Source organism: Mastomys coucha, unplaced genomic scaffold, assembly GCF_008632895.1.
Source record: "Mastomys coucha isolate ucsf_1 unplaced genomic scaffold, UCSF_Mcou_1 pScaffold13, whole genome shotgun sequence".
Taxonomy (NCBI): Eukaryota; Metazoa; Chordata; class Mammalia; order Rodentia; family Muridae; genus Mastomys; species Mastomys coucha.
Window position 1 is genome coordinate 9,340,377 of NW_022196895.1, and position 15,301 is coordinate 9,355,677.

Below are 15,301 nucleotides of genomic sequence, written 5' to 3' on the forward strand. Positions count from 1 at the left end.
GTGAGGGAAGCACAGTGAGAGAAGTGCAGTGAGAGAAGCACACTGAGAAATACAGTGAGGGAAGCACACTGAGAAATACAGTGAGGGAAGCACACTGAGAAATACAGTGAGGGAAGCACACTGAGAGACGTGCAATGAGGGAAGCACAGTGAGGGAAACACTGTGAGGGAAGCACAGTGAGGGAAGCACAGTGAGGGAAACACTGTGAGGGAAGCACAGTGAGGGAAACACTGTGAGGGAAGCACAGTGAGAGAAGCAGAGCCTTGCAAGAACAAGCAGCAGAACCACTGACTCAGGGTCACACCACTGTAAGAGACCAGAGCCCTGACCACACCCCAAGCCACTCCTCAGACTTCACAGGCTTGATTCTGAAATAGGACAGGGGCTTTGAGCTTGTGATGGATTTAAATATGTCCTCTCTTCCATCCCAACATTTCACCTTCAAGTGTTCCCATGTCGCCTTATTTGGAAGTAGGGTCTTTGCCTGTGTCATCGGGTTAAAATGAGATTATTTGAATGAGCCCTAATCCAATATGACTTCAGGATATGGGAAACAGTAGATGTCTGCTCTTCAGGCCATACAATTTGTGGTACATTTTAGGGGCAACCACAGAAAATGAGCACAATGCTAGAAAGCCAAGAAAAAAAGCAGGGAGGAAATGAATGAGGGAGGAAAGAAGAAAAAGGAGAGCTAGAACTGGCTAGTTAGCAAGATGATAGATTGATAGATGATAGATATAGGTAAGTAGATAAATGGAGGGATGGATGGATGGATAGATGGATGGTTATCCTGTTGAACTCTGCACATTGCTAGCACACACTCCCACCCCCATTTCATTGGCACAGCTGATCTTGTAGGCACAAGGCTGATGCAGCCACCCAGGGCTCTGTCCTCAGAAGCTTCCAGCACGTGCGTGGTTTAGTCCTTGCTGCACAGTCTTGACATTGAAATTCTTCCTAATTGTTTCATGAAGGAATTGTTTTCCATTGCAGTGAGGTGAGTTCCACACATTGAGTGACAAGTTCTATCACTTGGATGTCAAAGCACTTCTGCAGATCAAAAAGACTTTATTTCTGTTTGTGTTTTGTAGTGATGAAATGGAAGCTAAGACACAAAGCAACTCAACCAGAGATGCATCCAGACCAGAGGCCTCTTGTGCAGACCTTTACCTTCAGCCCTCTTTGCAGATTCTATAGCTCTTCACCCTGTCTAGAAGCTCAGATTTGCACAGAGGGAGGTAAAGGCTGTCTGCCTGGCCGTCAATCAATGTGACATGTGAGAACTGGCCAGCATTTCTGCATGAGCTTTGTCCCTGGCCACCTGGTCAGGGGGTACTTTCTCCATCCCATCTGGCAGTGTTGTTTTATTGCAGATTATTTGATCAGTGTTTCTGTTAGGAACGTTATCCAGCAGAAGCAAGCCTCTTACCTGCCTGGACCCCAGGCTACCTTGCTTGAGTTCAGATAGAACTGTTGACCCGAGGCCCCTGAATTGATGCTGACACTGTTGGTCATGGTCGTTAGAGTCAACTAGTAGACCTCTTCCTTGGTTCTTGATATTCAGCCTTGTATTCTTCCCATGAGAGCCCAACCCTCTTGTCCATGAGGTATTAAGATCTCTTAGCTTACACCCATGCTCCCCCATGTTCTGTGGGCTCAGTGGGTATGTCAGTCTCGTCCTTGTTCCTTTCATGACTTAGTATGGCCAGTCTGAGATTGGTTCCAGGGTTACTATGTGATACAAACAGAACCAATTAGAATCCCCTTTGGAAACAGTAGCTAAAAGCTGGATCTAGGTCTCTCTTCCTCTTTATAATGGGAAAACATGAAGGATGGTGGCTAAGAGGAGAAAGAAAGAAAATTAAATGACAGAGAACAGGATCTAGATGTTAAAGACTTCAATTTGTCGAGATTTTAAATGATGGCTATTTTTTAAACATTTATTATTATAAATAAGTACAGTAGCTGTCTTCAAACACACTAGAAGAGGGCATCAGATCTCATTAGGGGTGGTTGTGAGCTACCATGTGGTTGCTGGGATTTGAACTCAGTACCTTTGGAAGAGTAGTTTGATGCTCTTACCCACCAAGCCATCTCACCAGCCCTAAGTGATGGCTGTTATCTCATGGTACCAATAAAGACTGAGTTGACTGACCAGTGGTCATTTAGAGTTTTGAGGTCTTAAGATGGGTGAAGAAACTCAGCTGTTACAAAGAGGTTCCTTTCTGCTACACAGGCAGCTCTAGTGCCATGAGTCATTCCTGGAATGACTCACTCACAATGTTTAGGGGCAGAAGTACTTTTGGCATTGGAGGCAAGGTTGCTATTGGTTACTGCAGGCAGCTCTTCTGTGCGTCCCAGAGCTCAACATCTAGTGTCTTCCTCTATCGATCTCTGTTGTAGTTCTTGAGATGGTTTCTTGCTAAACCCAGAGCTTACCAATTAGGCTAGACTGGTTGGCCATCAAGCCCCAGGAATCTTCTCTGTCTCCCCAGTACTGAGGTAATAATAGTCCTGGCCTGACTCTTTGTGTGGGTTTTAGGGGATTGAGTCTAGTTTTCATGCTTATCTGGCAAGCACTTTCCTGAGGGAACCACCCCTGCCCCAATGAGTTCTTCAGAATCAAGGAGTACCCCATCACCTACTTGCTCACTGTAGGAGAATAATGTCGACTTAGGAAAGAAGCAGAGTCCTGCTGTCCCTTAGTGAACATCTGTCTCCGGGCCTGCTGGCAGCACATCCAATCTCTGGCTGAGCATTTCCTGTATGAGTCTGAGTTAGTTGGCTTTGGTCACTGACTGCGGAAAAGGAAATAATAGGAACAGGCAGAGGGATGAGGAGGCCTGGTCCTCTGCGCTTGCCGCCCATCAGCCTCGGGTCTTCTTCATTTCACATCTGCTCTCAGGTCTGACTATGGTACTCTTCTGCCTCCACGGCTTCTTGGCACTTGTTTGGCCAGGTGGCCCAGACCAAGGCACAGAAAGCTTTGACAGCTCACTAGCCCCATTTCAGGCTGTGTGTGTCCAGAGCAACTGTCCTGAGGATTCTGGTGTTTCTGCAGCAGCATGCATGCTGGGCCCTCTGTCTGGAATGTGTTCACTACCTCAAATTCGTCAAACACCTGCCAAGGAGAGAAGCCTTTGATAAACCCATAAGCAGATAAATGGCTGTCTTCTGTGACCTGGAAATACACAGTATAAATCTCTGGTATTTGACCATCTTACAGTAAGCCATCTGCTTGTGTGTTTCTCTCACCTCCTAGACTAGAAACTTCTCATATCTGTGGGTTAGATCTTACCCACTTTCTGCCATACCTAGCACACAGTGGCCTATTTCTTAGTGAATGATACAATTGAGATCAACTGGTCTTGGTCATAGGTCAAATATGATTGTCTTTTGCTTTGCCTTTTGAGACAGGGACAGGGTCTCATCAGCTCTCCTGCTTCACACTCTTCGGTACTAGAACACATGCCTTAGAAGTGGGAGTCTTTATGATTCGTTGGACCAGTAAGTCATCAGGCACACCCACCATTTATATTTTGTATCATTCTTGAGTGGCCCCTGGTGACTCTGCTCAACACCCGTGTGAGAAGAGCCTTTTAAATAAGTTTTGTAAATGTGAGTTTCTGGAGAGAAGCTAACTGACTTCTGACTTCACTGACTGAGCAGAGTCTAATTATAATTTTTCTTAGCTGTCTTTAGCCCCTAAAGAGCCATTCCTTGTCTTTATGACCACCAAACCTGTGTCAGACCTTAGACCCTGCCTGCAGGTTGAAAGATTTTTGGAATATATCAACTGACAGTGCTCTAATTTTCCTCCAACCAAAAGGCTCAGTGCCGTCAGATAATATCAGGCCTATAGCTGAGATTTCTCTACTGCGCTACGACTGATACTTTGTTTCCACAGTATATTTGCAAAGTGCCTTGACTTCCACTACCCTTGTTCTGTTACTGTAACTCCATGGAACTGTGCCCATGTTGGAACATAGAACTGTGTGTTTCTGGGGCACAGCCACTCATATCTGGCCCAAGAATAAACTTTCTTATTCTCTTTGGGGTGTGAGCTAGTTTAAACATTACGTGTGTTTCTGAGTTAAACAAAGAAAACAATAGAACTGACCTGTAGAATTGTTATTTGCATGTGGCCATTTTATTCCTGGAAACTGTGGGTAAGGGGACAAGAAAATCTCGCTAGCAGGAGGGAGTCGTCTTCTAGACAGCAGGTATTCCCTCCTTTTCAGAATCCTGCAGGAGATAAGACTATTGCTTGGAAGGCTTCAGGTTTTGGGTGCAAGGGGGACACTGAGGCAGATTATCCTCTTGGGTAAGAAATTATTGGAAGAGTTATTAATGCCCTGGGCATACTGACAGCATGGTGGAGACTTTAAGGAGAGTTTAGTCCCGTGTGGCAGAGGTGGGCCAGTCCAAGGAAGGGCTTGGGTTCTATGCCATATTGATAGACTGGTAGGGTGGAAGGAGGGGGGCTGTTAACCAGGCGGGACCTGGGTACAGAATCAACTGAGGGGATGGGGAGAATAAGAATCTAGAGAAAGAGGTCAATAGGCAAGTTTTAAACTCTGTGCCTTGGCTAACGCTCCTGAGCTGACCCCATAGGGTATTTGTCCTTTGGGCTGATTTTGGAGGTAGAGAAGCCAGTGCCTGTGGTGGGTGGGCCTCTAGGCCCACTCTGTGAGTATCCACCACACTTTTATTTTCTCTTGGTTCTCTCACAGCATCCCTTTGTTCTTCCTGTTTGTGTCTCCGAGGAGATGGCAGGGTGAGGAGGGTGAGGAGAAGTGAAGAAACTTGTATTTTTAGCCGAATGTTCTGAGTCTTCTGTTATAAGCACATTTAAAAATAAACGTCAAGACTTAGAAGTGATTTCTTAGTGTCCATGTCGCCTTTCCTTCTTTAGTGTGGGGCTTATCTTCTGCCCTGCTGACACCTGGGCTTCCTTTAACCATCAGATATATGAATCACTAGCCAACAGCGATTCACACCCAGCTCCTCTTGGTCTCATTTGGCTCAGGCTGTCGTCAAGCTGCAGGATGACCTTAAACTTCTATTCTCCTGCCTCCACCCCCTGAGTACCAGGGTGACAAGGGTTCACCACCATGCCCCTTTATGCCACTCTAAGGATCTAGTCAGGGCTTTGTGCATCCAGGCAAGTCCTCTACCAGCAACCTACCTAGCCTTCTCAGTTCCCTCTTCCTTCCCCTGCTTTGGTGCCGGGGACGGAACTGAGGGCTTCCCACACTCCAAACCTGTGCTCTACCACTGAGCTCCATTCCCACCGGCAGAGTGCAGAGACTGTTAAGACATACTGTGAAACTCATTCGTAGATTGAAGGTCAGAATGTGCACCCTCATCTGGAGTTCAACAACATAACCATTTACCTGCAAGGACATGAAAATGTCTAACCTGCTTTCAGTTACTGAGATGCCTCTACCCATGTGATACCGGATAAAGACATACTCAGGTCAAAGATTCCATGGGCGTAACAGGGCACTGATGTTGTCAGGACAAACAACTTCTTTTTTGATTGGCTTTAAGGCCCACCCCACAGGAGACAGGTGCTTATCCTATAGTCCTAACCAAGAACAAATAGTTGAGTAACACACGGGCCCCAGGGTGAAGTTACGGCTGTTATTCTGCTAAGTGCACATAGCATCAAACTACCTCTAAATTCTACTCACAGATTAGTGTGGCTCTCAGGTCACCAGAGAAGTTTCTTTGTGCAGTGAGTGGGTGCTGGTTAATGTAGAAACTCCTAACTGGTCAAAGCTCAGGGACAGGGTTAGTGCGTGCTCAGCAGCAAACGGGATGTCTGTGTAACCCCACCCTCAAGGCTCGGGACCCTTACGGAAGACAGCCCAAGGGGAGAAGACGAATACAGAACAGCGTCATCTGAAGTGACAGGACCATGCCACACGATGACATGGCAGCTGGGGCTGACCACACACGAGCAAGCAGTAGATGACAGGGGAGGGGCTGTCTTCACTGCTTTCTACTGCTGTACCAAAAACACCACAACTTATAAAGAGAGCATTTAATTTGGGCTCACAGTTCCGAAGGGTTAGATCCCATGACCATCATGGCAGGGAGCACAGGAGCAAGAAGACAAGCAGGTAGACATGGTGTTGGAGAAGTAGCGGAGAACTTGCATCTGACCCACAAGTGTAAGGCAGAGAGAGTGAGCTTGCTGGGAATGGGGTGGGCTTTGAGAACCTGAACTCCCACTCCCAGTGACACACCTCTTCCAACAAGACCACACCTCCTAATCCTTCCTAAACAGTTCTACCAACTGAGGACCAAACTTTCAAGTCTGTTAGTGTATGGGGGCTGTTCTTATTCAAGCTACTCCAGGGCTTATGATCCTCCACTTGTAATTGAGCTAGAGATAGGATGGCTTCGTTAAGAGTGTAGCCCATGGTAGGTCAACCGTGCTCCAGAGGATGGCCCCACACTCAGGAATTTATGGGCATCACAAACTAGACTTGGTGGGTTACAGTAAAAACAACAACAACAAAGTTGAGGCATGGGAAAGCACAGGTGGATCTGGAAAGAGTGGGAGAAGGAGTAGGAGTGAACGTAATTAACATGTGACTTATGAAATTCTCAATTAAATATATTTTAAATAAAAACATCATTAAGTATCAGTATGTATACATTTATTATAGTCATTTAGAGAGATAATAACATCTACAGTCACATTTTGATCAATGACAAACTAACAGAATTCCCATAAGATTATATGGAACCAAATTACAAACCCTGCCACCTAGTAGTGTCATTGTGGTTGGAAGGCTGCTCAGATAAATTTAGATGCATAGCTATTTGCTGTTGTGCTCAGTACAGTAACATGGTGCATGGGTTTGTCGCCTAGGAACAGGCTTTAGCATAAGTGTGTAGTGGGAGCCAGGATCATGGAGATACAGTAGACCAATACTGAGATCACCTCTGAGCACAGCCCTGTCATTGGACATAAGATAACTGTAAGACTCTGACCAACTTGCCATTCACATGTCTTATGACATACACAACATTTTGCAACAAATGAATGGCTGGCTACATCTGTCTCTTCGATATGAACTTTCCTAGGGCAGGGATCTTACAGGAGTTGTCTCATTTTGCTAGCAAGTATTTCTGTTCCTGATAGAGTGGGAACACTTGAGGAATGTACTGTAGACCGAGGGGAGGATTCCTCTGCTGCAGGATTTCTGTGCATTGATAACACTGCAGTACCTGCAAAGAGAGATCAGCTGACTCCTTATCATAGGGAAATTAAGCCATATAGCTGAGATACCTGGATTACTAAGCACACACACACACACACACACACACACACACACACACAGGTCATTGGTGAGGTGATACTCAATTTCTAATGTGTCTCTTCTTTACAAAGATAAGGTACCGTGGTGCAACAAATTTTAGCAATCATACTTGTGTTTAACCTTGATTGTCAACTTGATGGAATCAAGAGATACCAGGCAGTTAGTGTGGCTCATTTCCGGGTGTACCTGTGAGGATATTTCCTGGTAAGAGTAGAGGAAAGATCATCCCTTGAATGTGGTTGACATGGCCTGACAGGTTGGGCGGGTGGGGTAATTAGTTTAAAAGAGGAAGGAGGAGGAAGCCAGTTAGTGTAACTGTTTATCTCTTTGAAAACACGAAGGGGAAAAACAAGTCCTTCTCTGAATTGTTTCTCTTAGGTATTGCCACAGCAACAAAAAGCCACTTTTACATAGTGGTAGCAGCGCAAGGCCCAGTTGATTCGTAACACTACTGAGGGAGCCATTAATGCCATATGTTACCTGCTCTTTACCAAACCCTTCAGACACAGTCAAAAATGGGGCTAGACATAGATTGTTGGCAGCTAAATATCTACGGTGCCCCGACTTTGATCCTCAGCATCAATAAAATCTGTGGGTGGCACAGTCCTGACATCCTAGCACCTGGAGGTGGAGGCTGGAGGGTCAGAAGTTCAAGGTCATCCTCAATTGCTTAACAAGTTGGAGTCCTGCCAGAGACATAGGACACTGTTCCTGTGTTTAAGAAGAAAAAGAGCTGGGCGGTGGTGGCGCACTGCTGTAATAGCAGCACTTGGGAGGCAGAGGCAGGCAGATTTCTGAGTTCGAGGCCAGCCTGCTCTACAGAGTGAGTTCCAGGACAGCCAGGGCTATACAGAGAAACCCTGTCTCGAAAATAAAAATAAAAAAAAAAAAATCACATTAATAGGCTATAAAAGCAGAGACCGTTCAGATCCAAATGTAGATTTTTTTTTTTTACATGTTTAGTATACTCTGAAGAAATTAGTACTTCTTTCTTGGGCTGCACTAATAATAGCAACTGATAACAATAATGTTGGTATTAGAAATCGTTTGACTTAAATAGGATGCATCTGATTTTTCAATTTCGTAGATTTTCTTTGTGCTGGATATTTCAAGATAATACTGCTGACAAGCAAAAGGAACACTGTTCCCCCTCAGTGACATGGCATTCAAGGTCTGGCAAAGGGGCGCTCCCTGCTTACACTATTGAGCTATGGAGGGTACTGTGCCAGCTGGAGCAATGGCACAGGCTTCTTCTAGTTTCCTCCCTTGCCAGGGACCAGTCTCAGCCTGGAGAAGGGTTCTGAGAGAAGGGGTGTGTGAGAGTGGCAAACAGAACAGCTCAGGTAAACTCGTGAGCCCACGCTGGTGGTCTAGGCTCTGCTAGGGTCTAGACTGCTCGCACGCTCTTTCTGTCTCTGTATCTCTGTCTGTCTCTCTGTCTCTGTGTATGTGTGTATGTGTTCTGTTCTTCTCTAGACAGCTTGTTCTCGCTATTCTAAAAACTCTCTGGTTGAGACAGCTCTCTCTGTTAGTAAAAATTCTAAAAGCTCATGGGTTTTCTGACAAAAGTCAGAAAAGCTGCTATTCAATATATATATATATGTATATGTATATATATATATTTGATCTTCCGACCAAGTCAGAAATCCTGTTAAGAAAAAAATTCTTGAGGAGCTGTTTTTGCTTTCCAGAGATGTCCAGACAGCTCAGCTCTTGATAGAGAAAATTCTAAAGAACTGCTATCCCTTTCTGCTAGCTTGTCTCCTGCAGACCAAGAGCCCAGTTTTTTATTTAGATATCAATTCAGTCATTTATTCTAGGTTCCCTTTTAATTATCCTATGAATCAGCATCCTGTGACCCCTGCCCTTTGATTTTTAGGAAACAGCAAGCTCTCCTTTTCTTTTAACATTACAAAATAATTCAGAGACCTGCCAGCCTCTGTTACACATAGATGCTAAGCTAGCTGGATGGGACCCTGTCCTGAAGTGACAGTTTCTACCAGCTTGTGCCTAACCTTCCTGTGACCCACGCTGACCTTCAACTCAGGAATCTGCCTGCCTTTGTATCTTTCTGACAAGCTGGCTCATTACTGCAGCTACCATTGCTCTTTTAAGTCTGTGAAGCCCCTCATATACTTCATATTGCATCCTTATTTTTTGCATAGCTGAGAAATGATATATTTTTGAACTCATGATTTTAGAGTATTTTTCCACAGCCTTAAGAACTGTCCTGAAGGTCCCAACATTTATCATTTTGGTGAGACATAGCCATACCCTCAACTCCTGGACTTGTGCTATTTCTAATTATCATAGAGTCATTAGTGTTATGTTCCTTGGAGAACTTTGAAAATATGTGCATTATTACACAAACAAGCCTTACACACACAGCAGCCATCGACTCTCGTGGAGGCTCACACCAGGGCCTTGTCCCAGGGGCAGGAACCATGTCACTCTGTCCCCATCAGGGTGCTTGGCACTCCCTTATTCTACAGAGATAGAATATGGCACCCAGTAAACACCTGGCTAGGCCTTTCTGATGTCCATTAGGGATTCCATTTGGGGACAGCACAAAAGAAGGTATCTGGAAGAGATGACTTCCTGCCCTACAGTCATTTCTCTGCTCTACAGGGTTGCTTGAGTGACATGCACCCAGCTAGAGAAACAGCCAGGCAGGACCCTCCTGGAGTCACCACACACTCCCCTCCTCAGAGGCAAGCTAGTGAGTACTGCTAGAGAGAAGAAAAAGAAAAGACTTGCCACACAGTTTTCCCCTAATTACGAGCAGCTCACCCAATTTTACCTCTCCCCTCAGCCAAGTAAAAAGGCTGTGCATTCCTCTACCCTCCTTAAAAATCTACATTTGAGGAACTGATTGCAGATTTATAAAAAGATAAACAAAGACACACTGTTTCTATTGTTAGTTTTACCAAAAACTGTTTTAACAGGACTGAAAAACAGCTAGGTTTTCTTAAGGTCCTTTTGTAGAATGCTGTCTTGCAATTGTATCAGCCATTGCCATCTTAATTAGAGCAGCCCTGTTGACATTCCCTCATAGAAGAAGGGGACAGTGTTGGTCATTATACTTTTACCTGAGCCACTGCCCCCTACACATTTTTCCCAGAATCCTCTCTTTTTGTATGTGATTCTGTCTGAGTTGGAGATTGCAGGTATCTCCTGGTGTCAGGAGATGCTAAAATACATGGATCATGGAAGGCTAACTGAATAGAGGAATCCGTCTGCAGTTATCCGGAAGTGACAGTCTGATAATGTAGCCACTAAGCATCCACATGGTTGGGGTGGGGATGGAGGGGAAAGCTGGGTGTTTGGCCACAGGATTGGAGCTCTGGATATATATCCTCATTCTGGAAACCCCCTACATGAACCAGTAAATTTGTTTCTGCAAGGCAGATTGAGTCAGGGGTTTCTGTTACTGTAACAAAGCGACCACAGCAGTATGTGATGAAGTAACACTTGCAGTTTCCTTTCTAGAATCAGGGTAGATGCAGCACTGTCAAACATTGGCCAGTCACACTAGGGGTTTGTAGAAAAGAAGTGAGCAGTTTCCTCCAGTTCCAGCTTTCCTTCTCTTCCTGTCCACCAAGTGCTGAAGGACGCACTTAGGTAAATCCTGTCTGGTGAAGTCAAGTGCATTGAAGACTCTTCCCTTTGCAGGCCAGTATATGAGTCCCACGTTGTCAAGTGTAAGACACCCTGCTAGTGTTACTAATCTGGATTTTCCTTCCTTTTCAATATAGTATAGTATACATCATGAACTGTGAACTGTTCTTATTGTATATCAAAGATAGCAGTCAACTGTAATTCCCTACCTGCTAGGAGAAGGTGCAGACATGGGTGTCCTTGTGAGGCACAGCTGCATAAACATTCTCTTGGGATTTGGGTGGCAGCTTTGAGTTCCTTTTACATTGGGCAGTATTGAGGACTGAACCTCCAGTGTCATAATGGGGAGCAAACTCTACTGCTGAGCCCCACCCATCACTTTTAAATCCTGTTTATATCTCTTACCACTGAGCAGATGTTTTCAAGTGTCTATGTATGATGCAAAAACTAGCCGAATCATTTTGTATCTGATTACATCCTACTTTGTATGTGTCTAAGGTGTGCTACACTGTGGATTTCTCCCTCTGTTTATGCTGGGGAGCAGGACAACTGCATTCTTTATCTCACCCTAACTGTTCAAGAGTGTCCTGAAGTTTGTATAACCCATTGTGCTTCACCCTTGAGATAAAACTAGCCCCAAAGGATAACTTTGACCTTTCTGATTCCTTAATTAACTACAGAGCCCCAAATACAACTTGTGTCACAAATTCCTTGAAATTCTTTTCTTGTCCCCCTTTCCTCATTTATAAATACAACAGAAGACTCTGCTCTGTCCCCTTCCCCAGGTGGGAGAGAGACAGATGTCTCCCATTTTGACATTGTCCTCTTGGCTCTCTTCTTTTGTTGCCTTGCGTGTGCAAGGACTTGAGGTGGATGGCTCCACGTGTCCAAAATCCAAGGAAAGCCTTGGCCAGGCAGGTCAGCACTGAATGATATGAAGCCAGAAGCCTCAAGTAGACTTACAGTCCCTAAGATCTGTCTAATGACTTGCTCATCAAAATGTATGCACACACAAGTCTATTAAAGAAACCCCCGTCTTCTATGTCATGTGGGATCAGCTCTCTACTGGCTTAGAGGATACATAGCCCTCAGCATCCATTCTTATCAAGGAGGCCATTCAGGTCCCCTGGAAATGTCATTACAATACACTAAAAAACTAAAGAGGTTGCAATCTGAATGTCACTTAAGACCAGTGACAGTGCTTACAACTGAAACCAAAAGTAAACGGTCAGTTTGTAAAGTCTCTCAGCATGAATGTCGTGATTCCTAAATTAGATGGTACTATTTCCAGGTGGACATGTATTTATTTTTTTCAGTATTTATTTAATAGTTAGTATTCCAATTTCTTGTTAAGAATTTGTTAGCCCAGCATAGTATCTTGATGTGCAGTTACAGCAACCCAGAGGCTGAGGCAGGAGACTGCAGTGAAATCAGGACTAGTCAGGGCTACAGAGCAAAGTCTCAAAGAATTGGCATGATTTTACAACAGTTGTACGGAACATTGTGCTTGACACATGGGCCTGATGTCCTAGCTAGGTGGGAGGTCAGGCAGGGTGACTGAGCCCAAGAGTTCCAGGCCAGCCTGGGTAGAATCCTGTAAAAAAGGAGACAGAGATGGCTACAGCTGACCCCTGACCACAACGGACATTACTCTTCAATGTCATAGATGAACATGAGATAGGAGTTAGATGGTCTTGTAAGGAATGGTACAAAGCTAACATACATGATGAGTTTAAATTACAGTGCATTTGTGTGCATTTATACTTAGCTCACTATAATGTTGGATGTTATATTCGGGGTGATATCCAGATCTGAGTATGAATGGCTTTGAGCCCTTCAGCAGGAAAGTTTCTTCTAATTAAAGTGAATGAGCTCTTTGGCAGGGAATATAGTCCAATTCGGCATTAACATAATCTTAGTTGTAACAGTACTGTTTAACGGTTGCTAAAGTAAAGGAGAGAACATTTTTAAAACCCATAAACCGATTTCTCTTTTGTGTCTAAATGGTGCATGCAGAAACCACCAGCTCACCATCAGAAGTGAGACTGATTAAATTATCACCCTTGGCGTTTTGCTGACATTTGCTTATATAAAAACCACAGCTTTTCGGTTTCACTGGCATGGAAGTATAGTCGTCAGGGTGCTAAGAGAACACACCTTAACAGCTTACTTCTTAGCTTTTAAATATTTAGCTACGTAGCATATGGATCCCCATCTCTCTTTGGATCTAAATGTTGGTGGTGGGCCCTAGCGGTCCAGGTCCTGGAGGCCACGCCCCCGCCGCCCAACTGCTTGAGGATTGGCTGCTTTGGGCCTGGTGGGGGCTGGCTGGGATCCGGACGAAGTTGGGAGTGACTAGCACCGGACTCCCAAGGGTTCTGACACTCGTGGCCCAAGCCAAAGCCACCTGGGTGTCCAGCCGCGCTCTGTCGCAGCGAACCAGGAGTTCTCTGACTCCGAGTCAAGCTCTCCCGCCCCTCTCAGTGCGTCCAGGGTTCATCCTATCCTGGAGGGTTGGACACTGGGGCCTCGCGTGGATGTCCGCAGCCTGGGCGCTAGCCTGGGGGCCTTTGGGGCCGGTTCCGGGGCCTGGAGGGGCTGCAGGAAGCGGAGGCAGCTCGGGACGCCCGGATCGAAGCGGGCGCAGACACACGAAACGGCTGGGGTGGCCGCGAGCCGGCTGCTGAGTAATCCCGGGCGGCGGGTGGGGGCGGCCGGGCGCCCACGTTCCCCGCGCCGCAGCCCGGCGGCGGCTCCGCCTTCGCGTCCCTCCCCGCCCCCTGCCGGCTGCTGTGCTCGGCACTAGGCAGGTCGGAGCGGGGCTCGGGGAGCGCGGGCCGCTGCAGCCGCCTCCGCCACCTCGCCTCGGCCAGCGCAGGGCCTCGTGCGCCCATGGCCGGCTCGGAGCAGCAGCGGCCGCGGCGGAGGGAGGACGGCGACCCGGACGCGGCAGCCGCGCCCCTGCAGGACGCGGAGCTGGCCCTGGCTGGCATCAACTTGCTTCTTAACAACGGCTTCAGGGAATCGGATCAGCTTTTCAAACAATACAGGTGACACCGGCTCCCCCGACTCTCCGCCCCGGCTGCGCGCACCGGGTGGTCACCTCGCGACCCGAGGCTGCTCTCTTCCCTGCTCCCCTTCGCTTCCCCGGGCTTTATCTGCAGCCTTTGCCCTGCGCCTTGGCCCCATCCTCCTCTTCACCCCATCCCCCGCTGCGCTGACCCTTCCCTCCCTGTGACCGCAGTACGGACTCACTTTCAGCTTTCCGATGGGTGCCCAGTAATTCTCTGCTGCTTTCGAGCTGTTGCCTGGTCTCCCACCGCGCATTGGCTCAGGGGACGGATGCATTAGAGGCAGCAGCGAGCCTGGCACTTGCAGGGTTGGGACTCTGGCTCGCGCGCTGCCTGGGCAGCCTTTGTGACCTGAGCACAGCCCGCTGCACCCTTGCCAGGTCCTTGTGTGGCGCTCTCCTTTGTATACCCGGGCATTCCCGGTGCTTTTGTTATTGAAAGGCAGTGTAGCGTACCGTCTGTAGAGGAACTTAAACATTTTAGCCCAAACTCTGATTACCCATCTCTGCCTCATCCTTCTAAAATCAAGATGAGTTCTGATGCCTTTCCAGAGAGCCGATTTACTAAGAATGATCTAGTAGGAAGAAAATAGAGGGACTTAAAAAATACGAAAGAATGGAAGGGGAAACACGTGTGTTGCGTTAATTTGTGTTTGCCTTTGAAAAATTAAGCTCAAGATCTAAGTCCTGTTGTGAAAGAAGCCTTGGGAACTCAGAGCATCCAGGTGTTCTGATTCAGGAGGCAAGCTGGCTTACCTGTGAATGTGGACGGGCGAAGTAGCTGTCCTCAACATGTTTAAGGGCGGATACCACATAGTTTCTCGAGACGGGTAGTTTAGATTGAAATGAGCCGATCCCAGTGTAGTGATGGAGAAAGAGTGTGCTGGTCAATGAGGAATGCTTAGACTGTAAAGGATGGTGGTTTCCACCAAGCACAGTCACTGCCTCCCACAGCAAAGCAGGCATCTTACACCCAGGAACTTTCCACCAAGTCTGTTTTACTTTTGGTTGTTTTGTTTTTGAGACATAGTGTGCAGTTTGTAGCTCAGGCTATCCTTGATCCTCCTATCTCAGCCTCCTCAGGGCTAGGATTACAGGCTCGCACTCCCACACCTTGGCCCTACAGCTTGTTTACTTTTAAGTCAGCTTCTCACTTTTATGGTCTGAAAACGAGAATAATTTAAGAATGTCCTATTTAAAGCACACAACACACACATACATGCACACACTAAGTTTGATTTAAGCTTCATCAAAGGCTTTGATAGAAGATTTTTAA

General features: G+C 46.5%; 1 protein-coding gene and 1 long non-coding RNA gene across 4 annotated transcripts in view; one reads left to right on the plus strand and one right to left on the minus strand.

Moving 5' to 3' along the window:
• LOC116086857 overlaps positions 1 to 14,381 on the minus strand; it is a 24,910-nt gene extending 10,529 nt beyond the window's left edge. For both annotated transcript variants that reach the window (XR_004117164.1, XR_004117165.1), the window contains exon 1: positions 14,211 to 14,381. This is a non-coding gene — a long non-coding RNA (uncharacterized LOC116086857). The remainder of the gene's footprint in view (positions 1 to 14,210) is intronic.
• The window catches only part of Ttc39c (tetratricopeptide repeat domain 39C), a 122,330-nt gene that overhangs the window by 24,907 nt on the left and 82,122 nt on the right, over positions 1 to 15,301 (plus strand). Inside the window, exon 1 of one of the 2 annotated variants that reach the window (XM_031365006.1) lies at positions 13,307 to 14,005. The exons of the other annotated variant lie outside the window; for it this stretch is intronic. Coding sequence (XP_031220866.1) covers positions 13,848 to 14,005 — 158 coding nt within the window. The 5' untranslated portion in view covers positions 13,307 to 13,847. Of the gene's footprint in view, positions 1 to 13,306; positions 14,006 to 15,301 lie in introns of those variants that run through there. 2 annotated transcript variants of the gene reach the window in all.